This window comes from Aspergillus japonicus (genome assembly GCF_003184785.1).
Source record: "Aspergillus japonicus CBS 114.51 unplaced genomic scaffold BO86scaffold_64, whole genome shotgun sequence".
Classification (NCBI taxonomy): domain Eukaryota; kingdom Fungi; phylum Ascomycota; class Eurotiomycetes; order Eurotiales; family Aspergillaceae; genus Aspergillus; species Aspergillus japonicus.
In genome coordinates, this window is record NW_020291701.1 from 73 (window position 1) to 26816 (window position 26744).

The 26744-nt window shown below is 50.4% G+C and overlaps 10 protein-coding genes across 10 annotated transcripts; 3 read left to right on the top strand and 7 right to left on the bottom strand.

Annotated features, from left to right (window-relative positions):
• Positions 1-3115: 3115 nt before the first annotated feature.
• Positions 3116-3825, bottom strand: BO86DRAFT_392155 (uncharacterized protein). The gene has a single exon (XM_025672746.1). The coding sequence runs from the start codon at positions 3552-3554 to the stop codon at positions 3354-3356; it is 201 nt and encodes a 66-aa protein (XP_025523861.1). The 5' UTR covers positions 3555-3825; the 3' UTR covers positions 3116-3353.
• Positions 3826-4984: 1159 nt separating this feature from the next.
• Positions 4985-6767, top strand: BO86DRAFT_369547 (uncharacterized protein). The gene is made up of 2 exons (XM_025670245.1): positions 4985-5319; positions 5405-6767. Exons 1-2 carry the CDS (start codon positions 5287-5289, stop codon positions 6536-6538), a joined length of 1167 nt encoding a protein of 388 aa, XP_025523862.1. The 5' UTR covers positions 4985-5286; the 3' UTR covers positions 6539-6767.
• Positions 6768-7221: 454 nt separating this feature from the next.
• Positions 7222-8394, bottom strand: BO86DRAFT_199824 (SNARE domain- containing protein). Its single transcript, XM_025666742.1, has 4 exons — positions 8189-8394; positions 7918-8121; positions 7742-7835; positions 7222-7687 (listed from the first exon to the last, which is right to left on the bottom strand). Exons 1-4 carry the CDS (start codon positions 8197-8199, stop codon positions 7484-7486), a joined length of 513 nt encoding a protein of 170 aa, XP_025523863.1. The 5' UTR covers positions 8200-8394; the 3' UTR covers positions 7222-7483.
• A 149-nt stretch (positions 8395-8543) lies between these two features.
• BO86DRAFT_392158 (histone H2A.Z-specific chaperone CHZ1) lies at positions 8544-9432 on the bottom strand. The gene is made up of 3 exons (XM_025672747.1): positions 9254-9432; positions 9172-9181; positions 8544-9105 (listed from the first exon to the last, which is right to left on the bottom strand). The coding sequence occupies exons 1-3, from the start codon at positions 9410-9412 to the stop codon at positions 8900-8902; spliced, it is 375 nt and encodes a 124-aa protein (XP_025523864.1). The 5' UTR covers positions 9413-9432; the 3' UTR covers positions 8544-8899.
• A 2998-nt stretch (positions 9433-12430) lies between these two features.
• hsp70 (molecular chaperone Hsp70) lies at positions 12431-14773 on the top strand. Its single transcript, XM_025672748.1, has 2 exons — positions 12431-13398; positions 13534-14773. Exons 1-2 carry the CDS (start codon positions 12650-12652, stop codon positions 14696-14698), a joined length of 1914 nt encoding a protein of 637 aa, XP_025523865.1. The 5' UTR covers positions 12431-12649; the 3' UTR covers positions 14699-14773.
• Positions 14774-15647: 874 nt separating this feature from the next.
• BO86DRAFT_392161 (uncharacterized protein) lies at positions 15648-16495 on the bottom strand. The gene is made up of 2 exons (XM_025672749.1): positions 16418-16495; positions 15648-16168 (listed from the first exon to the last, which is right to left on the bottom strand). The coding sequence occupies exons 1-2, from the start codon at positions 16438-16440 to the stop codon at positions 15991-15993; spliced, it is 201 nt and encodes a 66-aa protein (XP_025523866.1). The 5' UTR covers positions 16441-16495; the 3' UTR covers positions 15648-15990.
• A 753-nt stretch (positions 16496-17248) lies between these two features.
• On the bottom strand, positions 17249-19122 carry BO86DRAFT_392163 (putative mitochondrial GTP/GDP transporter Ggc1). Its single transcript, XM_025672750.1, has 7 exons — positions 18839-19122; positions 18626-18762; positions 18516-18553; positions 18398-18439; positions 18081-18328; positions 17849-18026; positions 17249-17796 (listed from the first exon to the last, which is right to left on the bottom strand). The coding sequence occupies exons 2-7, from the start codon at positions 18711-18713 to the stop codon at positions 17461-17463; spliced, it is 930 nt and encodes a 309-aa protein (XP_025523867.1). The 5' UTR covers positions 18714-18762; positions 18839-19122; the 3' UTR covers positions 17249-17460.
• A 494-nt stretch (positions 19123-19616) lies between these two features.
• On the bottom strand, positions 19617-20382 carry BO86DRAFT_199929 (autophagy-related protein 8). The gene is made up of 2 exons (XM_025666743.1): positions 19823-20382; positions 19617-19764 (listed from the first exon to the last, which is right to left on the bottom strand). Exons 1-2 carry the CDS (start codon positions 20248-20250, stop codon positions 19731-19733), a joined length of 462 nt encoding a protein of 153 aa, XP_025523868.1. The 5' UTR covers positions 20251-20382; the 3' UTR covers positions 19617-19730.
• Positions 20383-21479: 1097 nt separating this feature from the next.
• Positions 21480-22913, top strand: hem13 (coproporphyrinogen oxidase; the record flags this gene model as incomplete). The annotated part of the gene is made up of 2 exons (XM_025670246.1): positions 21480-21689; positions 21754-22913. The coding sequence occupies 2 exons, from the start codon at positions 21480-21482 to the stop codon at positions 22858-22860; spliced, it is 1317 nt and encodes a 438-aa protein (XP_025523869.1). The 3' UTR covers positions 22861-22913.
• A 252-nt stretch (positions 22914-23165) lies between these two features.
• BO86DRAFT_321822 (putative microtubule binding protein HOOK3) lies at positions 23166-26037 on the bottom strand (the record flags this gene model as incomplete). The annotated part of the gene is made up of 7 exons (XM_025668362.1): positions 23166-23351; positions 23440-23535; positions 23820-24205; positions 24264-24376; positions 24426-24483; positions 24547-24611; positions 24668-26037. The coding sequence occupies 7 exons, from the start codon at positions 26035-26037 to the stop codon at positions 23166-23168; spliced, it is 2274 nt and encodes a 757-aa protein (XP_025523870.1).
• Between the last annotated feature and the right edge of the window lie 707 nt (positions 26038-26744).

Consider the following 26744-nt stretch of genomic DNA (forward strand, 5'->3'; position numbering starts at 1 on the left):
GATATACTCGAGTACTGTAATAATATTGCTTGAACAATATGCTCCTGCTCCTGCTCCTGCTCCTGCATGAATGATTAGTTAGTGGCTAACTTACTGTCCACTAACTTAACCAGACAGGCTACTGTAAGGATAGAGAAAGAGAAAGAAAAAAATAAAAACCACAGTGGGGATGATCAAAGAACAGCCGTGGCAAACTGCAGCTTGACTGAGTAGGACAAGTACTGAGTAGTAGATTACTTAGTGGAGGTGATGATGATGGTCGTAGTCGTATTAGTAGCAGTTAATTAGACTACTAGGTAGAAAGTCTCCCTCCCGTACAGTACTGTACAGTCAGTCCACAGTGAACGAGGAAACGAAGCTAGTGCTTGGTTTGTTCCTCTCTGCTTCCAACCTACGGTTGGTAGGAAGTTAACTGCATCCGCATTCTACCAGTCGATGCAGTGGTAGCTTTCCACTCCCGAGCCGCCTAGAAGCAACAAAATGAGGTCGTTTTCGGGCTGGCACCATTCACTTTCTCCACCATCCCAGACTCAATCCAGTTGCCTTGGGTTGTACAGTACATGCAAATACATAGGGATGCATGAAGGGATCGAAGGGATCGACAAGCACTTTCATCATCATTTGTCGTGTTGGTGCTTTCTAGTCTACTACCTACCTGTAATTACTGCTCAGTAGACTCATCATGCAAGAAGGTAGAGGTTGAAATGACTGCACTTCGGGTCTTCTAGAGTGCAGGCAGATAAGCACCCGTGCACCAATCAGGACAACGGCTTTACAAGTCGAGGACAACTTTGGCTGGTAGATTAGGTTTCAACTACGTCAAGATCCAGGCCGGTGGAGCCTCGGTCTCAAACCCAGAAAAAAAGAGGTTGCTTCCAACTGACGGCGCTAGTCCTTCCTTGCCTGAACCGCTACTGTGATCCCGTATTGTGCTGTAATATTTTACCCGGCTCCTCCACTCTGTAATCCCAAAACAACATTTCTTGTAGGTCAAGGAAATTGGGTTCTTTTCTCCAACTCTCCAATTCTCTCTCATAATGAGCTTGGCCCTGGAGTTCTTTTCGTTATCCAAAAAGAGGAAATTAACCCATGCCCATTACCTGTTACCGTTCGTGTGGGTTTGGAGATGGCGTGGCTTACAGTATCTTCTGATCTCCTCTCCTAGGTGTTCGCTTTTCCTATCCCATCTCTACTCAACAGCGGCATGCTGCTCCTGAACACTGTCTAGGACTGCACCACGGGCCGGATTGTGAATCAATGCTCGCAATGAGTACCTGAGGTGTAGACCAGGAGATGCCAACCTGAGAAATCTGACAAGACTCCCTCATTCCCTTTATGGTCGAAGAAATGTAGACTACCGAAGCGACAAGAACCGAAGGCCCGGTGAGTGACTTGGTAACGGCAGGAATCACTTTCCACATTTCCGTGACATGAAGCTCGTTCGATTAAGTACGAAAGTCAGTGGGGCGGTGCAGGGATGGAGTGCTTATCCCCAAGGACGATCCAAACAGTTGGTCAGCCTAGACTGGAGACGCATGGCCGGTGGGTATCTAGCCACTATCTACCGTACCGACCCTAGAGGAGAGAAACTGATCCGGGAAGACTTGCTTGAGTATAGGAGAAATGCACAAGTTAATGACTACCCACACAGTTTTGACTTAATAAAAAAGGCTGAGCAAGGACAAACACTACACATGGCAGTTCCATCAGCAGAAGCAATGGAGGATACAATTGGCCAAGTACCTAGCGCAGACGAGAGGCGGATTATTCTAGGTGAGTGGCTACGGACAGCACACTCACCTCAGCTGTTAGGGTTAGAGGTCGGTGGCTACTGCAATGTTATTCCATCGCCAAGGACGCTGCATAGCACCCTGTGCCTCTAACTTCCTGGCAGAGCGCACAAATGTTATATTAATTCATCCAAAAACATGAGTTATCAAATCTGCCAGGCAGAACACTCTACCTAGCGCCTTCGCGACCTGCAACATCACAACCACATAGCGCAGCGCCCCAGCTGCCGCAGTTATAGATGAAAGGACGCATTGAACAAGTAATTTGGCGTTCTCTTCGGAGCTTAGTCAAGGCGACCACAAGAGCGCAAAGACTGTGGGAACAAAGTGACCATCCCTGTCGCCAAATAATAATGAAAGCCCTGTGATTGACTGGTACGTACTGCTTTGTAACTGAGTGCAGCTTACTAGAACTTACCCCACGCTGTGGTGCAGGCTGTCGGGCGATCAATGGTAAGTTAATCAAGACGGTATAACAAGTGCATACACAATTACAGCTAGTATATGTATTATTGGCAGATGTCGGGAGGTGGGATAAGTTCCCTGGGAACGGAGCGGTAATCTACCTAGTTGCGGTGCATACCAGCTGTCCGCCCGGCCGTTCGAGGTCAGCTCAGACCTTCCGACAACGGCCAAGCTGGGCGCCTTTCCCAATTCATCCCGGAATCCCTCCCCCCTCCCTCTCCCTCCTCTCTCGGGCCACGTTTCCCACTGGCCCCCTTCCTGGACGTGCTTCCAGCTGGCCGGGCCACAGCGGCTGCCTTCAAGCCTGCCCCCGATTTCGGAGGCGTGTGCCCCAGTAACCACTCAGTTATGAGACTGTCTAGCCCCTTTGGGGATTTCTCTAGTTCATTCTTTTAGGTCATCTTCTCTTGAAACCTACCACTTATCGACTAATCTCTATCTTTTTGCTCGACCTTCATCACAGATTGAACATTGTAACCAGATCCTTTTCACAACCTTGAACGCCTATGTAGCAACTATTTCTATTCTTGTCAATTTTCCGGGGAATATCCACCCTGAAAGCTCTCCTCCCCTCCATTTCGCTGCCGAGGGGCCGATCCAACGCTTTCCCCGTGGGATCGAAGCATTCCATGCCCGGGATTGGTGTACGTACTGTATAGTCACTTAGAAAAGATACACAAAGTAGGCCCGGGGACAATTTAATTAGCCGTTGAATGGCCCCCGGCCAATACGCGCCGCCTCATCTTGCATACACCATCTCCGGAAATACGAGCGGTTCACATGGCCGGACATCTACAGCCTACAGGAGCAGAAGTACAGTGCTGTACTCCGTACTTTAGCAGACTATTACCCTCTCCTGCATCCTGTATTGCCCACTCACAACTTTGGAATTTCACAACGCAGAGATAGGATGTTTAGTGCCGAATCCCAGGACCGATAAGCATAGCCGACATCCATAAATGTAATGCAAATTGTCATACACAGATCTCTCAATCTAGCCTTCTCGATATCCCTTCATGCTGTATGGAGCATGAATTCTGAGAGGGCATATGCATCCAGTATTGCGGTCCCCGGATCATACCGACTGCGTAACAACTGCTAAAACGTGTGGCCTGTGGCTACGACTCGATTTCCCAACCCCAACCCCAAGACCTTTCTCTCAGACGACCAGTTGATCGATAAGGCGGCACCAGCAACCCCTCCTCTTATCACCGATCGAGTGCGAACCTTTCGTTTCGGCCGATTTGAAGTCGAGACGGAACAGGCAATCAAATCCTCAGCTGCAGCGATCATGCCCATGGCCACCATCCACCCTCATTAGTCGATTCATGGCACCTCACTAGCTCTCGGGGAACCTGCACTCCCAGGGTTGCGGCAGGATGGAGATGGGCCGAAAATGGTTTCCCTCGGTATAAAGAGCGTCTCCAATACAACCCGATAGCGTGGGAAATTGAGATTCACTCAGTCACATTGTCGGGAGTCGGGACGATCAACCTGCCCAGTGCCCACACCAGAGAGAGGATGTTCTAGTAGTGCAGGAGGGATGATTGGGGACGAGCATCACATGACCGAGCGGAGATGCCAATGTTTCCGTCTCCCGAATTCTCCCGGAGCGTGTCTGCTCAGGCTTGACCGATTTAGGTTCACCGGATGTGATCTTGTCGAAGGAGCGGAAGACTGCAACCCTTCGGAAGTTTTAGGAGTCGATGACGGTAACGGTCGCAAACAAAACAAGTACTGGTACTGACGGAGAGCTGTACAGTACACTACTTACTGTAACTACATAGTACATCTTCCCTACAGCTGTTCCGGGGAGAGTGCAGGCCGCACTTGAAGTCGTTCCTCCGTTTCCTTCCGCTGATGATTTGTCCTCCTCTGACTGGATGAAGCCCAATGGCTCATCTTGCAGGGCCGGAGCACTAGCAGTAGTTTGTCCTGCCACTGCGACACACCGTTACAGGTTACTGCATCTCGGTAGACAGAATGTGGAAGGACTTGTGGTGGAGCAGACTGCTCCGTGCAGATGGTCTGATTCTCACATCCTTTAAGGTACTGGTAGTCAGTCAGTCTACACTACATAGGCAGTTCCTAGGCACAGTCTTCGTATACCGAGTCTCTCCCGCGCTCAGGTCGAACGACCACTAGAGGAATGTTTGCTTGACTGTGCAGCTAATAAACTACCCCATTATCATGGGATTGCTCCTTGCCTCACCCAGAATACAAGAATAGAAGAAAAGTGTCACAAATCTGATTGTTCGTCCGATGGGTCTGAGGGCTTTCCACAGAATCTATATATATACATGTACATAGTGCAGACTTTGCAGCTTCCGTAGATACAGGAGTTTGCCATCGCCAGTGTCTCTTGAGCTTCAGACGAAGGAATGGACTTGGATCACGAGGGCTTTACTGGATGTGACTATCAAATCTTGTGTAGATTTAGCACAGACTTGGCTCTGATAGTCCAAAGCTATTGGCTATGGAGGTACAGTGCTGTACCTAATGTCTAGGAGTAGTTCGGAAGCATCAGATAGTTGCTTCATAGTTAACAAGCTATTCTGTGCAGAATGCGGAGTAAGTGTAATCAATTAACAAAAAATCGAGGAAATACATTGAATCAATTTAGTAGCCCCAGGTCTGTGCCATTGTAGGTTCCTAAAGGCCATTGTTCAGAATGTCAGAATACATGATCTGAAGTGCGTATCCAGCCCGCACCCAACAGTGGCAGACTCGAACAGGTCGGGTAAGCTTCCGTCGGAGAGGTCCTTCCCCGCACGCGGAGACTCCCTCCTCTTCCGCCATTGATTGTTTTTTCTCGGTTTCCCCTTGCAACTGTCATTCATTAGCATCCACACACACAACACTGAATCAAGTCACGCACAAACCAATTCCCATTCTGTCGCAGAGAGTGCGCTCTCTACCTAGCCTCAAGACTACAACAGAGCACACCTAAGCTGCGCTATTAGTCCGGTCAACCAACACAGCAACACGCATATTCCACCGGAAGGCTTGACCGGACACAACACAAACCGCAATGCTCTCCCTTCCCCTCATTACCCCCCGCGATGTACGTCATCTCTGCCTTGAACATAAATGACTTTCGAAGTACAATCCACCTCATGCAATCTCTCGTCTCTAACGAACCATCCTAGTCCCACGAGCTCTGGTTCGGTTCGTCGCAACCTTACCGCTCCTCATCCTCCACCTCCGCGACACCTAATCACTCCCACCACCACCATCACCCGGGAGAACCCCACGGCCCCAACCGCCGCAATGGCAGCAACCACCCCAGCACCGGACGCGGCCTTTCTGCCTCCTCTGGAAATATGCTCTCATCACTCCTCCTCGAGGAACGGGCCCTCCGCGCCCGCAAAAACAACATCGCCTCGTTCGGATACTCGTGGATCAAACCGGCCGGCTGTCCCAAGACGATGCTGGGGATGAAAGAAGAGGAAGCGGAACGGGAGGAGGCTCTGGCGGCCGCGGCCGCGGAGATGGCTGCTGCGGCTGCTGCCGCCGAGGCCGGCATGGATGACTTCGGGGGCCAGACGCAGGATACAATGGACGGAGAGGGGATGCAGGACGATACGGGGATGGAAAGAGACTTGGATGATGACATCCCTGATGCCGATGCGGACGGTCTAGTCGAGGAAGGGGAAGAAGGACTGGAGGAGGAGGGTGTTGTGGACGAGGACGAGGAGGGATACATGGAACGCGATCTGGATGATGACATCCCCGAGGCCTTTTCTGGTTACGATGACGACGATGAAGAAGATCTGGACGAGGAGAACGAGGGTTTCGACGACCAACCAGACCTGGACGCTGATATCCCTAGTGCGGCGGAGGAAGGTTACGATGATTATGATGACGATATGAGCGAAAATGGAGCTATGGGCCGCGATCTGGACGATGACATCCCTGAGGCTGATAACGATCACTATGCGCAGGGAGAGGAAGAGGAATGGCAACATACGGATACCGACGCCGAATTCGACGATGAAGAGGACGTCAGCTTTGCGCAAGATCCCTTTACGCAAAGTCTTCGCGCAAGTACGAGCAGCCGTGGTGGCTTACCTCCGGTACCAATGCGACGAGAGCGCGAGACAGAGGCTCAGCGAAGGTTCTTGCAGCGCTGGAGTGGTGGCGGGGATGCGTTTGACACCAGCAGCATGCTCGTAGACGAAGAGGACCTACGAGCGTCGATAGCCAGCCAGGCCAGTCGGAGGAGTGTTTTCAGTCGATTTCCTCGTCGTCGAATGGGAGGCCCCAGAGACAGCCTCGAATAAAGTTATATTCTGCATTGTGGCAGTCGGGTGCTTGGTGGCTCAACATGTGCGGCGTGTATGGAGGTCTTTTTTCTTTCTCCTGGGGAGGGTGGTAATCATGGCAATCAATCTGGCGTTAACAGGGGAATGAGCAAGTCGAGTATGTTTTGGCTTGTAGAAGAGCCAAGCGCATGATCAAGAGTAATGTTTGCAGATGGTATAGCTGGTTTTCAGTGGCTATAGAAACACCCATTACATGTCATAATATCGATTTTCAGGGCGGGAGACCCCATTGTCCACAATATTCTTATAGATTGGGTGCTTTCTTGCATGAACTGTGTTGTATAAGTAGGTGTGCTTTTCCTGTGCAGCTGCTCAGTGGAGCGTAAATGGCCAGGGCTACCACAAAGTGCCAACAAGCTCAATCCTTGTGCTATAAACATGAGAAGATAGCCAACTAGGCGCTGTGAAAATCCAAAGCCCTATGCTATGCTACATTATATACATATCTCATTGTACGCTGATAACCAAAAGCATCGAGGTCTAACTCGCTGATCACATTGGACGGCGACAAGCAGCATAGAGACCAAACTCCGGATATGCACTGTCATAGCGATAAGAGAAGCTCGACAGAAGAACGATACAACAGGAAGCATTATTCATTTGCCGTAAGAAGCGAGTGCCAAGGTGGGCAGGCCAGATAATTATTTCAAGTGCAATCCGAATGGCCAATCTTCTAATTAGGAGCGCGGCGGTGTACGAATCATGTTGGCCGGGAAGAGAAGATAATTAGGTAGTAATATAAGGTAAGCGGATCAGCCGAACACAGGGGACGTCGAATGATGGAGCGCATGCTGAGCAAGAACAAGTATCTGTAGCACCAAGTGGAGATACCGCACATGGGTTCTGATGCTCGGGAAGCTGTTGGGAGCGAGTGGTTCTGAGAAGCGTGCCTGCGCCCGTCGACTAGGTTATCCACACATATGCGAATAGCAAAAAGACGGCCAGGAAGAAGGCCAGCCAGACTCGCCAGTTTACACCGGTACGCTCCGCCATCCGCAGCATACGGGTCATGTTACCGCGGAGACGCACTCTGGTATTCTCGAAGGTGTTGTTGAGGTCGGAAATCGCCGAGGTATCCCGAATTTCATCGCCGATGGCGACGGTAAGCTGGACGCGAGTGATTAGTATCACCTGCCTGGAGACAATGGCCTGCATGCTTACATCTTTCAACATCTTGACCTTCGCACTGATTCCTTCCACTTCTGCATCGTTCTGCGACTCCAAATGGTCGAGGACAGCATCCGAGTAATGGCCCCTACAAGCCGGAAGATGTAAGCAAATTGCACACCGGAGCCCTTCGAAATGCCCGCCCTTGGCATGGATTGCGGACAACTTACTTCTTGTTGGGAGTTGCTGTCCTGTATCCTGCTGTAGGTCCGCCAGTCCCCAGGCCCTCGCCAGCTGGTGGAGTATAGCCTCCGTATCCGTAACCTCCTATGCGGCCAGGAGATCGACTGGCCGGCCGAGAATCGCCGCCATAAGAGTCGAAAAGGGAAGACGAGGCGCGGGGATCGCGTTGGTGAAGATTTGAACGTGGAAATCTAGTGGCACATAATCAGAATCTATTACTACCACTATTGCGGATGAAGACAGTTGGCATGGCCATACCGTGAGGCCATAACGAGTCGTTTCGTAGTCGTGGGGCGGGTGAGGTCGATTAAGAGAATTATTATTCCAACAGCTCATGCAACTTAGCTGGCAAGCATTTCGATAGGTATTATGGGACGCTCTCGACAAGTGCCAGCCTGTCTGAATGGCTAGGGAGCTGACGAGTCTATCATGGGACGGGGTATTGCAAGTCGGTTGCGGCGATGGACTCGGCGAAACACGCTGGCTACTAACCCGGCCGCTCTGCTCGGGCGGAGATGCCTCCGGCACGTGAGCCAGCCTACAGGGTCTACGTAACTGGACAGCTCCTGCTGGTAATTCTTGAATATGCGATTGGTTTATGGGTTCAGCACATTGCTGCAATCACTGCAAGTATCCTCTCACTAATTGACCGAACTGGAGTTTATGCTAATACAATCGCGAGGCGAGATCTGTAAACTCATGTTGGCCCCGATGATGTGTGCATGCACATAATAGCAAAGATCTCTGCGCGGACAGACACAGGAACATTTGTAGAATAATCTTTTATCCCAAGCCGGGAAAAAAAGCCAGCATTGATTAAATAGCCAAACAAACCCCGACGTTAACGAATCCGATGAAGACCCCCCAAATCCTGCCTGCGCCTGTCAACCAATTGCCCGTTCACACTCGCCGCCCCTATGGTAATGGTGGTATGATAGTCTTGTCCGAGTCATTAAGAGATCGTGCATTTCAGCCGCGCATGACGGTATCCTCGTCGTCTTCCCCACCCTCATAATCCTCGTCGTCGTCCTCCTCGTCGTCGTCCATCATGTTATCGGCCTTGAGCTTCTCGGCTGCCGCCTGATAATCAACGATCTTGCCGCGAGTACGACGGCCACCCGAGATAATGTTTTCCTCAGATATGGGCTCGAGGTTATCGCCGTCTTCATCATTGTCTGCCGAAAAAAGTTATAGATTAGAATGGCACTAATTGTCGTGGTGTGGCTCATTGCATATCATACCGTCTTCAGCCTGTGTACCATCGCGAAAAAATTGGTTAGTTTCGCAAGTCAGATAATGTTTTTAAGACGGGGTTTGTCGTACCATCTCCTCGTTCTCGCTCTCGTCGCTATCCTCCTCCTCTAGGTTCTCGTCGTGGGTAGGCTCGGTAGCCCGACCCTTACCCTTATCCAGAGCAGCGGCATCGGGAGCGTTGGCGGCGCGGTCGAAGCCGGGAGTAGTGGCCTGGTTGCTGTCACCCATGGTGAAAAGTTCTCGGTTCTAGGGAGAAGGTCGGAGATGGACTAGAGTGTACGAGTGCGCAAAGGTAATGGAAAGAGAAAGGAATCACAGGAGGTTGTTCCAAAGCAGAGATTTTAGGGATGTGTTGAGTTCAGGCGCAAGGGAGATTCAGCTCAACAGTCCCCGGAGCGGTGGTTGCCCAGGGCGGCACACCTGCGGCTCCCGTGACTGAGGACTGAGGATTAAGGACCGAGGATTGAGGCGCCCACCACCTTATGCATAGCATAACAAACATGCTACCTGAACGATCCCCCGGCCTAGCGGCATTACTCAGTAGCTTACAGGAATCCGGAATCCCCTCGAGACTTCATTCTGGTCTTCTGTTCTACTCTCAAGTATAGTCATGATAGATGTGTTATGCCTTGCTACACCTCGACTTTACTCTCTGAGGTAGCTCCAGCTCATAGAACAAAAGGAGCCAAATCAATAATCAATAGAATAGAACTCTTTCGGCCGATCAACCTTCATGATTCTAGTTTGAGTTTCCAACGCCTCGTCTCTTTCGCTTCCCCTTGCTGCTGTTCATATGGCCTCCTCCTAGTAGATATCTTTCTACTAACTTGAGGCTTTATCCACATTTCTACTTCATAATTCGAAAATGATAAGAAAAACAAGAAAAGCAAAAGTGATAAAAGGAAAGAACAAGAATACTTACCATCCAGGTACTTTCACAGAATGAAAAACCAGAAGAAATGTTTCATCATAGATATTGGGCGGCCGGCAAGCACTCATGCACAATCCAGAGCTGTGTTAAATGCGGCCATTCCTGTTCAATAATGTGACCGATCTCGTTACATTGATCAATAGTGCATGATGCATTGGCATGACTCATAAACAGGCTTCACAGAGGGTAAGATGAGTGAGAAGAATGCCGGTTGAAGGTGTTGGTCAAATTGACCCGTGCGCGCTCTTCTTCCGAGTCCTTGAAGACGGTGGCATCATCGAAGCCTCTAAAGCGAAAGGATTTAATCCTTGACAAATGCTTATCATAGACCGATAAGTCTACTTTTCGAAAGGGCGAATAGCTTCGCAGATCTGATTGAGCTGTGTCTCAAGCTGAGCACGACATTCGCAGTCTCTGTTCAGCCATGCAACACATAGCACATCCGAGAATTATCAGCGAAGACACCTGACAGAATGTGAAATCATCGTCAGCTTTTGTAGCCTGGATGCATGACCAATGAGTCTTAAATCTGGTTCTATGCTGAGAAAGCATTAGATGATTATCCTTGGATCTTCTCCGGTCTGGAAGTACTTACCTGAATATCTCATCCACTTATAGAACGCTTTCGTCGGACTTCGTATGTCTGATTCCACTCAGCACAGATTTTGGAGGCTTGAGCCTTTGTCAGTACACGGCGGATAGAGAATCAATAAGAAAAAGCATAACGGTTCAATAGGGAAAGGCACCGAGTTGGAAATTGCTTCCAAGCTGCACATCTGCAGCTCAGAAACGCCTTATTCCTGCTACTGAAAACTGGTGCATGGTTCAGTTAAGCTTCGCGGATGCCAGGAGTATTGTTGGAAGATGAATGCTTGGTGGACAACCATGAAAGAAGAGGCTGGAGAGGATAATGAAGGTCGATGGAGAGAAAGAGCTGGCGATGGAATGAGTGTGGGGGTTTAAAGCTAGGACAGAGGTAGGGCAGCGCTCGACCTTTTTATGTATCTGGCTTGGTTTTCCGTTCGAAGTATCTGTTGGCCGGTTTGAGTCCTCAATACTGGCCAATCTTTGTGTTATCTTCATGTGGGTTGTTGATCTAATTACACGGGGGCACAAGGATATTAACAGTGTTAGACCTGATATTCATGTTCGAGGGATACAGTGTAAGCGCGACATAATAATGTCGACGGAATAATGCTTGTCAAATGTTCTTCTCCGAGCAAAAGCTACTGGTGAGGCTGATATGATCGCTATGGCCTGCTGGAGACGTCCTCGCTGCGTTCGACATATTTCCTACATATATGGCAGATATGCAAACCTGGACTTAGGGCACATCGGCCGCAATGTTGGCTTCTGAACGAGTTGCTTCTAACAAAGCTACATGAATTAATCTTAGGACACATAATTTTGCCGTTACCATGTAACAGGCCACGGCACAAGCATATACAACAGACCAGAAATCTAGACAATGAAGAGACCAGTGTTAGCCGTCATGATGACGGACCATATTCGGTTTGATTCCATGGGTAATGTTGTCTGATCCAATATTGTACTCATGGACGACCTTATTATCAGCCATTAACGTTACTTGTGTCCCGCTCTGATCCGGCACTGGGGTGAATTTGATCCATGCACAGGGAGAATGGTAGAGTTATAGGTGTGCAAGAAATAGTAGCTACGACGCATAGTACCTCCCGGTAGCCATAGTACTGTGATTTGTTTTTTTTGAACAGATGTGAATGTTTTATATGGGTATCATATACTATGTAGTAGACTACGTACTTACTACCTCTCTACTTACTAGCTCTCTACTCAATGCACTCCTAATTCTTCCATCAGACTCATGAGTCAGAACAAGAGAAAGAGAAAGAGAAAAAAGTCTGAAAGAAGATGAGATTACGTCACCCACTTAGCTGGGTACCCCGCCAACCGCCGCCCAAAAAGCCTGGCAGAAAAAAACGGAAAACACCCCTCCTTGTCCAAAAATGGAAACCCTCTTTTCCTTCCAAAGTTTCCATCAGTTCCGCCAAAACGTCACCTGTGTAGAGTCAGTCTAGAGTCTATACTGTGTTTGTTAAGGACCCCTGTCAGGGCCACTAAGTAATGAAAGTAGTAGCTTGTCGTAGCTTGTAGTTTAATCTAGCAGGGACGAGGATCATCCCACAGATTCTTCTTCCTCAGTTATCGAATGGCCCAGAACTGCAGGCGGTCTTCTCGAAGCTGGCGATGGAGCGGGTGGAAGACCATCGAACCGCATGGATACCCGTCGAACCGCCGCTTGCTAGAAACTTCGCTGGAGTTGCCATTTCACCGCCCGCCACTATATCAACGTTGCCAGTCGCACATTTTCCCAACTCCCTCATTCATCTATTTTCTAAACACGCAACTACTACTACTACTACCTCCCATCTCTCCTACCTTTTCTTCTTTACCACCCTCTAAGTCTCTTATACCCTTTCTCGAGGCTTTTTGTACATTACGATATTCTTCCTGTTTAACGAATTCCCTCTATCACGCACATCACATCACACATCATGGCCCCCGCTGTCGGTATCGATTTGGGAACCACCTACTCCTGTGTGGGTGTCTTCCGTGATGACCGTATCGAAATCATCGCCAACGACCAGGGTAACCGCACCACCCCCTCTTTCGTGGCTTTCACCGACACCGAGCGTTTGATCGGTGATGCCGCCAAGAACCAGGTTGCCATGAACCCTCACAACACCGTCTTCGATGCTAAGCGTCTGATCGGTCGTCGTTTCGCCGATGCCGAGGTCCAGTCTGACATGAAGCACTGGCCCTTCAAGGTCGTTGACGACAAGGCTGGCAAGCCCATTGTCGAGGTTGAGTTCAAGGGCGAGACCAAGCAGTTCACCCCCGAGGAGATCTCTTCCATGATCCTCACCAAGATGCGTGAGACCGCCGAGGCTTACCTTGGTGGTACCGTCAACAACGCCGTCATCACTGTCCCCGCCTACTTCAACGACTCCCAGCGTCAGGCCACCAAGGATGCTGGTCTCATCGCCGGCTTGAACGTTCTCCGTATCATCAACGAGCCCACCGCTGCTGCCATCGCCTACGGTCTGGACAAGAAGACCGAGGGTGAGCGCAACGTCCTCATCTTCGACCTGGGTGGTGGTACCTTCGATGTCTCCCTCCTGACCATCGAGGAGGGTATCTTCGAGGTCAAGGCTACCGCTGGTGACACTCACCTGGGTGGTGAGGACTTCGATAACCGCCTCGTTAACCACTTCGTCTCTGAATTCAAGAGAAAACACAAGAAGTAAGTCACGTGACTTTTCTTAATTCCCTCTCACTTCCCATTCATTTTCCCTTCACTTTCCCTTCATTTTCTCTTCACTTTCCCTTCATCTTACCATCAATTGGTGTATGAACCTTTGTGCTAATGTTCGTATAGGGATTTGACCACCAATGCTCGTGCTCTCCGCCGTCTCCGCACTGCCTGCGAGCGTGCCAAGCGTACCCTCTCTTCCGCTGCCCAGACCTCCATCGAGATCGACTCTCTCTTCGAGGGTATCGACTTCTACACCTCCATCACCCGTGCTCGTTTCGAGGAGCTCTGCCAGGACCTCTTCCGCTCCACCATGGAGCCCGTTGAGCGTGTTCTCCGTGACGCCAAGATCGACAAGGCCTCCGTCCACGAGATCGTCCTCGTCGGTGGTTCCACCCGTATCCCCAAGATCCAGCGCCTTGTCTCCGACTTCTTCAACAAGGAGGCCAACAAGTCCATCAACCCCGATGAGGCCGTTGCCTACGGTGCTGCTGTCCAGGCTGCTATCCTGTCTGGTGACACTTCCTCCAAGTCCACCAACGAGATCCTCCTGCTCGACGTTGCCCCTCTCTCCCTCGGTATCGAGACCGCTGGTGGTGTCATGACTGCTCTCATCAAGCGCAACACCACTATCCCCACCAAGAAGTCTGAGACCTTCTCCACCTACTCCGACAACCAGCCCGGTGTCTTGATCCAGGTCTACGAGGGTGAGCGTGCTCGCACCAAGGACAACAACCTGCTCGGCAAGTTCGAGCTTACTGGCATTCCTCCCGCCCCCCGTGGTGTTCCCCAGATTGAGGTCACCTTCGATCTCGATGCCAACGGTATCATGAACGTCTCTGCCATCGAGAAGGGTACCGGTAAGACCAACAAGATCACCATCACCAACGACAAGGGTCGTCTCTCCAAGGAGGAGATCGAGCGCATGCTTGCGGATGCCGAGAAGTTCAAGGCCGAGGATGAGGCCGAGGCTTCCCGTATCCAGGCTAAGAACGGCCTGGAGTCCTACGCCTACTCCCTTAAGAACACCCTCAGCGAGGGCAAGCTCACCATCAGCGATGCCGACAAGGAGAAGGTCACCGCCAAGATCGACGAGACCATCAGCTGGCTCGACTCCAACCAGACCGCTACCAAGGAGGAGTACGAGTCCCAGCAGAAGGAGCTTGAGGGTGTTGCCAACCCCATCATCTCCGCCGCCTACGGTGCTGCTGGTGGCGCCCCTGGCGGTCCCGCTCCCGGTGCCACCCGCACTGCTGACGACGTCGAGGAGGGCCCTGAGGAGCTTGACTAAATGTCTCAACTTTCAGTTTTGCTTCTAGTTCTTACTACCCATGGCTGTTCATTGGCTAAGTTTTTTTTTTTTTTTCGATTTGCATGTCCTAATCTTCATGCCTTCTGTTTTCTTTAACGAAATTATGGGATCCTTTTCTTGTGCATGATTGCATAGATTCGAGGTTTAGTTTTCGCTGCATGATGATTTACTCTGCAGTAATCAGGAGGGAAAAGTTCCTTTCGACGAATACAATAACTTTTTAATAACTTTCTTTCATCCTATCGTAGTTAATTCTGCACTTGTACGCTCCGAACCGTGATAAAACTTTTGGATACTGCGGGAGTAGCGTAGGACTCGGAACCGTTCTTAGCCTGGATATGGAAAGCCTCAGCCTCATCCTCGGCCTTGAACTTCTCGGCACCCGCAAGCATGCGCTCGATCTCCCACAAGAGACGCTCAGCGTACAATGCTGGAGGTTGACATTTGCCTTGTCGTTGCTGGTGGTGACCTCTGAGAAGGTCATATATAGTTATCAACTAATCTTCATGGTAGGCTGAGAGTGATAGTTCAACTTCCCTTTTGGGTGTTCAAACACATCTTCCTTAGCTGAATTATTCTAATAAAGCTATGGTTCACTGGAGAGTGCAACAAGATTATTGCTTGTGCTAGCTTCTGCACCTGCTGTTGACGATAGTCAAATCCCTATATCTATTCTCATGCATTTAAAAGCCACATGGATCTTATACATTAATAATCAAAGTACATTATCGATGTAGATTATCAGCCTTCATTAGATCGCTCGAAGATTGGGTTAATCATGGGGCTGTTGGTGTTAACTAGCTGGTGGCAATCAGACATGGTATCTACTTTCACAGTCATTGAGATCCTCTGAGCTACGCCCACAAGATTCGCGAGTACCCAGGTGCAGTATAAAACCACCACAGCAATATGTAGAAAGCCCAGGATGTGTAAATCAACCGCATTCCCCTCAACGCCACGCCATTATCCACAAACACATACATTCATATACTGTGCAAAGCATCGACCAGAGGCAGTAGTCTGACTGACCATAGATATAGCATCATCAGAGGTATCACTTTCAAACCCGCCTCCCAACTCAGCCCGAACCCGATCAGCGCGTGCTGCTGCCTTCCCTCTCAACACCCCCAAACCTCCGCACCATCAAGCCACCAATTGTATCCCCGACGAGAGGGAAAGTCCCGAGGCCATGGGCCGTACGCCTGGCGGACAGGAACCGTGCAGCGTACAGGGTCGAACAAGAACGAGATGTCCATCTACTCTGCGAGGCATCACAGCCCTGCGAAATCGCCCGCCCACCAGCGTTGGACCCGCCTCGCCCCCAGCTGCACCACACCCCCGATCCCGATGTCCTTGGCCCGCTCGGGAAATTTCTCGCGCTGTTCGCGCTGGATGCGCAGGAGGGCGGCGGTGGTGCCTATCGCGAAGGCGAAGATGGGATCTGCGGCTCTATTTTTTTTGTTCAAAAAGGAAACTTAGTTTGCGATCGAATCGTTGGTCGTAGTGTCGCGAATCAACTTGCGATTGGTGTTATGGGGGTTGCATTTGGGCGAGAAACTGGAGGCGAGGAAGAGGATGGGTAGCGGGGATGGATTTGTGTCCAGGGTGCTTTTTCTTGGGTATGCATGAATTTGTGGAGGGGGGGTGGGGGGATTGGAATAGGTGATTGACACTGGTGAAGAACTGGTCAAGACATACTTGGAGATTAGGTAGATAGGCATTTTAGACGCTGCGTTGGTGTCAATGACTGTAGTGGTGTGGGTGGTGGAGGTGGAGGGTGGAGTTAATCCGGAAATTAGAATGGCTTTCACTTGTTGCGGCGGTGAGGTAGAGCTAACTACTCCGTTCCTTCGAGGAGCTTCCCGAGGCCCAGGTTCCTGTCTCCCAATGTATGTACTGTATGGGTTACCAACCCATGCCGTGTCACGTTCTCTATAGTGCTGGATGACCTGCCTGTTAATAACAATATACCCTTGGCTCTGCCGACTGGGCCCCCCACCAGCTGGGCAGGAAAGCATAGACCGATTAAGACTGCACCTGCACTCAGCCCTACAAGTCTACCACGTATCCCTGATTCCTCTTTCGCCGCCCACTCGTCGGGATACATCGCCACGTACCGAGTTCACTCTTGCAGCTTGCAGGAGAACCGGACTTTGTGCGACATTGCTGTCATCCGCGAGGCCTAACACTTGAAACACGTATCATTCATACACTCAGACCAGCAAGCTCCCGGACCGGATTCTGCGACTACGGGGGTGATGCTGGCCACGAGGAGTGCGCCTGTCGGGCCTAAATTGGGGAGAGCCTAGGGAGAACCTAGGGAGAGCCTAGGGAGAACCGAAGACCAAGGCCTAGATCAAGAGAGATGACGCCCCCCCGTCGCCGATGGGTACGATCAAAGGCGAAGTCTAGAGGGTACTCCGAAAAGATCGAGAGGGCTAACAACTTGCCCAAATCGACGGGAGCTTGAAGAGACCATACTCGACTACAAGTGTATAAACAAAAAGCGTAGATTGTAAGTCATATTAAGGGGAGATGTGTTTCTTCAATTCCAATCGCCATGCCGCCATCAAACTCGTGAAAGCAAAAGAAAAAGGTCTTGTCTATCAAATACGCAAGGCTCAACAGACTGCTCTATTTTGGCACCAGAAAGCCCCAAATCGAACATAGAAGTGAATCGCGTCCCAAAAAGCAAAGCACCCGCTATTATAATCAACATATAATTACTTTTTTTTTTTTTTTTACACAACCTGGCCAAACGCAGGGATCAGCGTCTGAGCCAGCCAGAAGCTGAACACAAGCTTAGGTCCAGTCATCAACAGCTTGGGCGTCAGACCCTTGAAGAAACTGGTGAAACCCTCGTTCTTCATCATGTTGGACACGATCCGGAAACCAGACTCCGGGTTCTCGAAGTTGCGGTTCTGGATACGGGTCTTGATGACGTCCAAAGGAGCAGACACAACCAGAGAAGCACTAGCACCGCAGATGGAAGCCACGAAGTTCTGGCTCCAAGTAGCAGAGTTGTAGTCCTTCAGCTGGTAGATGTACTCCTTGGCAAAGGCGGAACCACCGAAAAGCTGTTCACATCCGGTCAGCATTTAAGAAACATTCAGAAAAATGGTCACATACAGCGAAAGATCCAGGAGCGTTGCGGGCTGCAGTCCAGCCAGCACCACGGTACAGTCCCATGCCCTCATCCTGGATGATCTTGAAGAGGCCGCGGCCGCGGAAGGCCTCGGGGTTAGTCTGACGCTTGATCTTGAGAACGTCGAGGGGCAGAAGAACGATCTCTCCGATACCGATCAAACTGAGTTACGGTTAGCTATAAGGGGCTTAGGTCAACGAAATCTGAAATGCACACCTTCCAGCTGTCGCGTGCATGATAGCCTTGCCAGTTCCCTTTCCAAAAGCATTGTCGAAGTCGGAACCGTAGTGCTGGGCCAGATAGTCGCGCGCGAAGGGCTGGCCACCGTACTTATATATACGCTGAAGGACCTTGTAACCGGCGGCGTAACCCAGACCCGGGAAAAGAGAGGTAAACTTGCGGCCAGCGGGAGCGTCGGCAAATTCCTTGAAAATAACCTTGTTCATTGCTTCAGAGGAGGAGATCTGCAGTAGAAGATTGTCAGAGAGGCCTTGAGACAGTCGAAATCAGTTGTATAGTTGATGTCATCTTACACGAGTCTGGTTGCTCATCAACCGCTTGGCAATGGTGTCGACCTTCCAGGCGAGTTAGTACAATGTCTCAACCAGCGGGATATCGCTTTCATCACAACAAGTGTGGGGGCATTCGTACAGGGTGAAAAACCATGAGCTCCGTAATACCAGCCGTTCCTAGCAACAGCATTTGGTTAGCAACTGAGCACAAACACCCAACCATTCTCGGGGCCGTGTATAAACACCTACCAGAACCCAGGAGACGAGCGGTCGCGGATTCTCTCTTGACCTCCTTCGTGACAGAGCCAGCACCAGCCTGAACAAGAGCGGGAGACATGTTGATTTGGTTGATTGAAGATGGCGAAATAACTGAATTTTTTCTTTTCCTGTTTGGGGAGTATGAGTCTTATAAAATTGGAAAGAAGGGAAAGAGAAGTATGGGCCCAGGAGAAAACAACTCACCACCAGAGTTAGAGGGGCGAGACACGACTGGAGCCAGACAATGCAGCGATGAAGGGAAGGGAAAGGGGAAAAAAAAAAGGCAGACGCACACCAGCCGAGAGAGAAGGAGAGGGAAGAAGAAGAGAGAGCAACTTTCCCGCAACTTTCTGCGCCGACTCGGAACCACTTCCAGCGGCCGCGGCGGACGGATGAACTCCACTAGACTACTTTAGGCCTGGCACCACCGGCCCTGAATCGGAGCCGCTCACTTCAGACAATTAGGTCAGCACACGCGGCACCGTGACGGGACTCCGGGACGGACCTCAAATGACATTCGCCAGGTGCAGTGCAGTACTTCATATGGTGGCCCAGGGTTTTGATTTCCTTTCCTTTTTTGGGAAACATGTGATTGTGGCGGCCCGAGAATAGTAGGAATAGAAGTGAGGTGTTCATGCAGCTTGAGATTCTCGGAACAATAAGGTACAAACCCGCACCCTCCAAGCTTAGCGGCGCAGCATTCAGGTCAAGGTACAATACATACAATGATTACGAAAATCCCCCGGGTGCTTGGCATCTCGGATCGTGCGCGTTAAAGTCTCCATTCATTCGGCATCAGTTAATCTTAGGTTGGATCCCGTTTAGACGATTTTCACATGAAGAAGACGGCTTGCCAAGAAAAGAGTGAAAGCAAAGGAAGAACACATAAATAGCCCCGTAAGAACGCCGACGGAACGATACATCAAAAGCACCAGTGACCAGCGAAGTCGAGCTTGCCCATCTTGCTATGGCCTACGACTGATAGATCCCATGCCCAACGAATCTCTCAAACGGCCCACGGCGAAGCATATTAGCGTTGGCGCGACTTGATTACTGTAAGGTAAAGCAAGACAGAAACGGACAGGTCGACCAGCGCCTAGTAGTCACCGAATGTGTTCTCGCCGGAGTACCTAGTAGCGACAACCAAATCAGTAAAGGTCATTCACAAGGTATGGGCTTAGAGCTTACGTGATGTAGAGGAATCCATCCTCATCCTTGTGTTCTTCGTAAATGCTGCTCATGAGCGCTGCTGTTGGCGGAAGGACCTCATCAACGAAGATGAAAATGGCCTTCTCAGGAGACAGCTTAATACGCTTGCGAATCACGTAGACAAACTGCCCAACGGTAAGGTCGGCCGGAACGAGGTACTTCTTCTTGTCGATGGTTGCAATATCCGACTTCTCGACCTTTTCGCAGATCACCTGTGGGAAAGAAAAAAGAGCGTGGTTAGTATCGCGAACAAGCGGTGAGCCACGGATACACAATGAACGCCCAAAGGCGATGATGTTGAGCATGGACGGACATACCGGAATGCGATCAGCGTACTTCTGACGGATACGCTCGGCCTCAGCCTTGCGCTTCTCGAAGGGATGCTCGTCCTTGAACTTGGAACGCATGTTGATAGAAGGATCGGGGCGGTTAGGAGGGAGCGGGAGCGTTAGACCGATAGAGATCAAAGGGAACCGATAGTTGCTGCGATATGATACTAGGGTGAGACCGGAATCTGAACTACGATGGAAGCGATGGAAAGAAGCGAAACAGTTGACAGATGAATGTATGAATAGATGGGTAGATGGCTGGATGGCTGGCTGGATGGATGGATAGATAGATCGAGAGATAGATAGACAGAGAAGAGGAGGGTGGAAAGGAGGATGGACGGTGATGACAAAAGGGTCAAGAGAAGGCGGACAGGCAGCCCCGCGTCATGGCAGAGAGCAAGCAGTAGGGGCTGCTGATAAGGCCGCCAGGCAAGCGCGGATCACGGGGGGCGGAGGCGGTGAATCCACGCCCCCACACGTCGGGGTTGAGTCAAAGCAAGGTCAGGTGAGCTGTGTCCTTACTCACTTTACTCCATGGGTATTTGGTATTTTGTCATTGTTCCTTCACGTGGAAGCAAAGGTTCGTCCAACTGACCCAAGTCGGATGATCGTATCGCTTGGCTGCCATCTTGGATTTGCCAGTTCCAGCAGATGTGACTTGACTACTCATGTACGGAGACATACTTGACTGATCAAGTACAAGTAAATATATAGATAGCCTAGTTCGGGTGCGCTGCCACCAGCGCCTCCACTTAGGCCAGTGTCTAGATCCCGAGTCCTTGGTCCCATTTCCGCCCGAGGAGCTTTTGTCTACAGCCCTGAGGACTCCGAAGATGGTTCCTGAGCCAGGGCTTCTATTGTTGGTCTAGCAGACAACCCTACATGTTTGGAGATTTGTAGCATTCCATATCCTGCACAGTACAGTAACATGTCCTCGATCGACAAAGAAGACACACCCACTCTTGTGAAGCCTAGGGGCCGATTAACACGTGACCTTTATAGACCAAGCATACCGTACAAACAGCACAAATAGCACAAACAGCACAAACAGCTTGCAGTTACTGTACCCTCACGACATGGCGGGTTTATGCAAACCGGCGGCCGCAGGTGGCCCCATACTCTGTCGGAACCTCAGTGAGCCAACCAATTATTATCCCGTGAAGTGCGCCGCCGCACTTGGTACTTTCTGCTCCAAACCACCTAGTACCAACCCAACAATAGGCGGAGTCTCGGAAGAACGCAAGCACGCGTCTGGCACCACCTGATCCTTCAACAGATCAGCCAATTCTTCAATTGCCCCGTCGACAATGGCTATGGCTCGGCCATATATGCCTCTGCGGAGGTCCGTTTGTCAGGTCTTCCCTCGAGCATCGTGCACTCCTCGCGGCGTCTCAGCGCAATTTCGCCGGTACCTATCAGAGCAAAAGCCACGCGAATCCAAACCCTTTACTGTGTGGAGGCCGTACCTACGACTGGCAATCGGTGTCCCGTTCATCGCGGCCCTCATTTATTCCATGGTACCTATTGCAACTCTTCAGTCCCGCACTGTTGGCCCCAGTTCTAACCTTGCGATCTATATAGATGACAGGTGAAGTAACCGAACTCGACTCGCCGTCAATTGTGGAGTTCGATGAGGCATTGAAGAAACAAGCAACAATCAGCGAGACGTCACCTATGCGTCTGCGGATGGAGAAGTTGATCAAAGAACACCAGCAGAAAATCGTGGAAGAATTGAGCAGGATAGATGGGAAGCAATTCAAAAGCGACGAGTGGATGCGCCCCAATGGAGGCGGTGGAATTTCCTGTGTTCTTCAGGACGGGAATGTCTTCGAGAAAGCTGGGGTCAACGTATCAATTGTTTACGGAGAGTTACCTCGTCCCGCTATCGAGAAGATGCGAGCTGATCACAAGTCCTTTGTCGGGGCCGATGTGGATTCGCTGAGTTTCTTTGCAGCCGGTCTCTCCTTGGTCCTGCACCCACACAATCCTATGGCTCCGACCGTCCATCTGAACTACCGTTACTTCGAGACGACGGACCCCAAGGATCCAATCAACGGTGACAAGAACTGGTGGTTTGGTGGCGGTACTGACCTGACCCCAACCTACCTTTTCCCAGAGGATGCCAAACACTTCCATCAAACAATCAAGGACGCCTGTGACCGACACGACGCCACATATTACCCCAAGTTCAAAGCCTGGTGTGACAAGTACTTCTATTTACCTCACCGCCGTGAGTGCAGAGGTGTTGGTGGCATCTTCTTTGATGACCTTGACGCCAGTTTCTTAGAGTCTTCGTCCACTTCGTCGCAAAACCCGCAAGAGACTCTCTTTTCTTTCGTGTCGGATGGGCTTGCGTCTTTCCTCCCCTCCTATGTGCCCATCATTGAGCGCAGGAAGGACATGCCATTCACCCCGGAACAGAAAGAGTGGCAGCAGCTTCGTCGAGGTCGCTATGTTGAATTCAACCTCGTTTACGACCGTGGTACCAGTTTCGGTCTTCGTACACCGAATGCCCGAGTTGAAAGCATTTTAATGAGTCTTCCTCGTACAGCAAGCTGGGCCTACATGGACCCAGTGTCCGGAACTCGCACCGAGGAGCTCGATTCAGAAGAAGCGCTGCTAACCAAAGGTAAGGAGCACGAGAAGGAGATCATGGATGTTCTAAGACATCCTAGACAATGGGTCTAGGGAGATCCGGGTTTTGTTTTTCCCATTTCACTTTCCTGTACATCAAGAGCTGGTCCACCCTTTCTTCTGAACGACAATTTAATGTATGTACGATATCGAGTAAAGTGAGACCGATAATCGAATTTCATTCCCACAACAACGGTGTTATGCGGCGCACAATAGGAGTAATTCAATGCAAAGGTATAACGGCTAACACGCCCCCAAGATATAGACACATGGGACACACGGGACGAAGAGGGCAAGTTCGACCAAAAGATATGAGAAGGAAAGAGGCATGACCGAATATATATACAGAAAGCTCAGCTCTATCGACCAGCGACCACGCTTCTCTGTTTGGCCAGCCAACCCTTTTGTGCATCCGCCAGGGTTCCGTGGCGGTATCTAGACATTGTGACATTGTTGTTCTGCAGTCGACTCTGCAAATCATACCATGAGGAGCTCATAAGCTCAAGCTCCCGAGCTTGAGCCTCGATTGTTCTCTGAAGCTCAAGCTGTACAGAAGAAAAGTTAGTGAAGTGACAAAATTGAATCAAAAGATAAAATCGCAAGTTCGCTCCTGGCGCATAGACCCTCACTCACCTCACGCTCTTTGCTGATTCCAGTATCTGTGTCATCTTCGAGCTGCCTTATGCGCTCCTGGAGAAATTTGATATGCTCGTTTTGTTGATGAATGTACTACAACAGTCCAGTTAGTCTCTGGAGCGGGTAAAAAGGGCTCAAGGGTCAAGCGACTAAATCGCATCAGTCGAGCGTCAAGACTTGAACCGTGTGACGAGAAAGCGACTCATATGATACAGACTTGCAGCTTTTCTGGCCAACAAAACAGGCATATTGCCAAACGGCCGGTCCGTATGATGATTGAGATGTTTTCTGTAGCCACTGGAAGGCCCAAAGGGGGCAAGCTTCACGCCGGTCCGATTGACACAAGCCGACAGCTGTGGGGGAAATGTATAACTGACCTCTGCGCGCTTGGCTAGTCTTTCCAGATTCTTCTCTATCTGTGCGGCAACTTGCCGTGTCAATTCCACAGCGGTTTTCTGTGCAGCTTCAGAGTCATCCCCATCCTCCTGTGCTAGTAGTTCAGCAAGCAGCTTCTTCATTTCCTCTGCTGCTTCCTGATCCTCTGCGCGGAATTCCGCTTGCTTCTTCTCCAGAAGGCCTCGAAGTTCGTCGCGCTCAGCACAGGTTACCTGCACCAAAGTATGAGTGGAATCAAGTTCAGCTTGAAGATTGTTGAGTTTGCGCGTCATATCATCCCATGCATCACGCATTTTGCTTAACTCGGTCGCATTGTGTGCCTTGACTTCTGCCATCAAATCAATTCTTTCGTCGCTGGCAAGCTCGACTGCACGGCTATCAGTACGATCGTCTGGGTCCACGAGGCTTCAGCAAACCGAACTTACGCTCTGCCATTGCATCACTCAACGACCGCTTGGTCACATCAAGAGAGTCCTGAGCTTCTGCCAGCCTCTTGAGTGTCACTGTAAACTGATCGTACAACTTCCAATAATCATCGCTAAGGATTGATATTAGAAACGGAACTGACTTATCACAGGCAGACATACCTCTGCGTTGAGTTGGTGCGGGCTTGCTGTAAAGTCTCACTGAATGTGTCAGAGAAGCCTTCGAGTATCTATAAGTTGTCCGTCAATACCCTCGTGGGTGAATTGTTAGCTGTGAAGCGACGTACAGATGCTGAAGGTCCCCTTAATGATTCGACCTCCTTCTTGAGATCCTCGTTTTCAGATTTACTGTTGGAAGTCGTTAGCACATGATTTGCCCGCAATAAGAGGAATGGTTTCCAGACAGTTGAGATTCTTTCACACCGATGGCCTCGAAGTCTTTCTGTAGGGTTCCTTCTAATTTTGGTGTCTCTGTCCCCGGAGTCAGGGATGGACTACCGGGGGACCCTTCCAACTCCCGGACTCGTTCTCTCAGCTCGCTAATCAAGGCGTCGTCGCGCTCGCGTTGTTCTTCGGCGTTGCTAAGACGCTCAGTAAGTGCATGGTTGTTGAACTCCAATTGCTTTTTAAGGTTCTGAATTTCGCTACACTCCTGCTCTATGCGAGGCAGGACTCTCCTGTACTCTTCAAGCTCTACCTCGCGCTCAGAATTCCATTTTTGCTGTGAATCTGTCTCCTTTAGTTGTTGCTGGAGATCCTTAATTTGATTTCTGAGGGACTGGTTCTCCTTCTCAAAGTCCTGGCTTGCTTGTAACTTTTGGCGATATTTCTCGGCTGCGTTCGCTTTCCGGGCTAGCTGGTCTCGTTCGGTCTTTAGCTCATCATAGTCGTCTTGCAATTTTTGGAAACGTTGATTCTTGACTCGCAGTGATTCGACTGTCATGCGCAAACTGTCAATCTCATCTTGTGCCGTGGCTAGTCTGGCTTCTTGAGTAGCAATTATATCTTCCTGTTGGCGTGACTTGGACTCGAGAGCCTTGGCGTTGAGTCCAAGATCTCCCTTACCAGATCGCAGGTTGATAAGCCGATCTTCAGTGGATGCCAAGCGGCTCTGCAAGGTGTCGTTGTTCTCTTGGAGGCGTGCCAAGCGGTCATGCATGTCGTCAATTTGCTTTTGCATGTCCTTTTTCTCCCTAGCCATGCGATTGTTCTCCGCCAGTACCTTCCCGACACGCTCCTCGAACTGTAACTCCGGGTCGACGGGTAGCTCCCGCTCCTCTTTGATGTCATCCTCGCCGTCAATGGCTTCGTGCTGACCATTTTGTGCCTCTTCGAAGATGTTCTTGAGGGTCTCTTGCGTTGGGGTGCTTAGCGTCTGCAAGGTCTCGACATAGGTCGGCGCGTTGGGTGAACGAATGGCTCCGATCAACAGCAATTTGAGAAGCTTGTTGGCCTCTTTCTCGGAATTCTTCTCGGCGACAAGTTCTAGGTTGGGATTCGGATCCAGGCCGGATGGCATGCCATCAGGTTGCTGACGGATGTAGTTGACAAGCAGTTTGTGGATGTGTTTCAAATTCTGCCATTTGGACAGCCAGTGGTCAGACGGGGTTCGTTGGGGAATCTCATCAAGGAAGTACTGCGGGTCGATATCTTGTAGAATCTCCCAGATGATGGTCCCATCGGAGAGCTCCTCTGTTGTGCGAATGGTTTTGCCCAAAGCGAAGCTGTTTACCCACTCCAACAGAGCCTGCGTGATTGTATGCTCCGCGGTCATGGCTGCCGGTCAAGCGGATGAGAGGAGTTGTTCAGAGCCTAGAGAGAGGGTAACACCGCGACCAAGTAGCTGCTGGCGGCGGAGTTATGGAGATGTTTTTGATATGTGTTCGGGTGGGGGTGCAGCCGAATGCGAAGAAGGAAAGAACAGATTAGAGAGAGACCCCTCCTCGACCTAAGAAAACAAAACACAGACCCGGATAACGAAGGATGGGACTGAGATCGTCGAGCGATCGTTTTTTCTGGTAAAAGGAACCCCGGGGGTGTTAAGCCTAAAGGGTTGGAGGGTTGGAGGGTTTGGAGGCGCGGGATCCACGCCACGCGCATCGACAAGATTGAGCTACTATAATTAATCAATCCAGTCCCGCTCGGGGCCACCCAGAAAAGACCTAGTCAATATTAGTAGTTGTATGGAATGTGTTGTATGGAATGTATTTACACTTGATCGCTATGTCGAGCCTCTACTGCAGAATTCCGAAGTATCTACTTATGTCTCGAGCTCTCTGCACGAATAACAACGCCATTGTTTGTAAAAACTGTTCAGGGGAACTTAGCCGCACACCGGGCTAGGAAGACACAAAATCCCGAGATAACTTCTTATCATACTAAACGCAAAGACCTAAAGACACATTCAAACTATATTCCGGCGCCCCACCGCCCCCAATCTCCTCGTAGCCATCATTATCATAACATTATTGTATTCAAGAT

What these genes read in the sequence shown, in the direction of transcription:
- BO86DRAFT_392155 (XM_025672746.1), bottom strand. Translation starts at nt 3,554, where the DNA reads ATGGGCATGATCGCTGCAGCTGAGGATTTGATTGCCTGTTCCGTCTCG.
- BO86DRAFT_369547 (XM_025670245.1), top strand. Translation starts at nt 5,287, where the DNA reads ATGCTCTCCCTTCCCCTCATTACCCCCCGCGAT. An exon ending in CCCTCATTACCCCCCGCGAT is followed by an intron (nt 5,320 to 5,404) that starts GTACGTCATCTC and finishes GAACCATCCTAG; the next exon opens with TCCCACGAGCTCTGGTTCGG.
- BO86DRAFT_199824 (XM_025666742.1), bottom strand. An exon ending in ACAGCAACTCCCAACAAGAA is followed by an intron (nt 7,836 to 7,917) that starts GTAAGTTGTCCG and finishes TCCGGCTTGTAG; the next exon opens with GGGCCATTACTCGGATGCTG. An exon ending in AGGTCAAGATGTTGAAAGAT is followed by an intron (nt 7,688 to 7,741) that starts GTAAGCATGCAG and finishes ACTCGCGTCCAG; the next exon opens with CTTACCGTCGCCATCGGCGA.
- BO86DRAFT_392158 (XM_025672747.1), bottom strand. Translation starts at nt 9,412, where the DNA reads ATGGGTGACAGCAACCAGGCCACTACTCCCGGCTTCGACCGCGCCGCC.
- hsp70 (XM_025672748.1), top strand. Translation starts at nt 12,650, where the DNA reads ATGGCCCCCGCTGTCGGTATCGATTTGGGAACCACCTACTCCTGTGTG. An exon ending in TTCAAGAGAAAACACAAGAA is followed by an intron (nt 13,399 to 13,533) that starts GTAAGTCACGTG and finishes ATGTTCGTATAG; the next exon opens with GGATTTGACCACCAATGCTC.
- BO86DRAFT_392161 (XM_025672749.1), bottom strand. Translation starts at nt 16,440, where the DNA reads ATGCCTATCTACCTAATCTCCAA. An exon ending in CCTATCTACCTAATCTCCAA is followed by an intron (nt 16,169 to 16,417) that starts GTATGTCTTGAC and finishes CAAAAAAAATAG; the next exon opens with AGCCGCAGATCCCATCTTCG.
- BO86DRAFT_392163 (XM_025672750.1), bottom strand. Translation starts at nt 18,713, where the DNA reads ATGTCTCCCGCTCTTGTTCAGGCTGGTGCTGGCTCTGTCACGAAGGAG. An exon ending in TGATGAGCAACCAGACTCGT is followed by an intron (nt 18,329 to 18,397) that starts GTAAGATGACAT and finishes CTTCTACTGCAG; the next exon opens with ATCTCCTCCTCTGAAGCAAT. An exon ending in ATGCACGCGACAGCTGGAAG is followed by an intron (nt 18,027 to 18,080) that starts GTGTGCATTTCA and finishes ACCGTAACTCAG; the next exon opens with TTTGATCGGTATCGGAGAGA.
- BO86DRAFT_199929 (XM_025666743.1), bottom strand. Translation starts at nt 20,250, where the DNA reads ATGCGTTCCAAGTTCAAGGACGAGCATCCCTTCGAGAAGCGCAAGGCT. An exon ending in GATGGATTCCTCTACATCAC is followed by an intron (nt 19,765 to 19,822) that starts GTAAGCTCTAAG and finishes TGTCGCTACTAG; the next exon opens with GTACTCCGGCGAGAACACAT.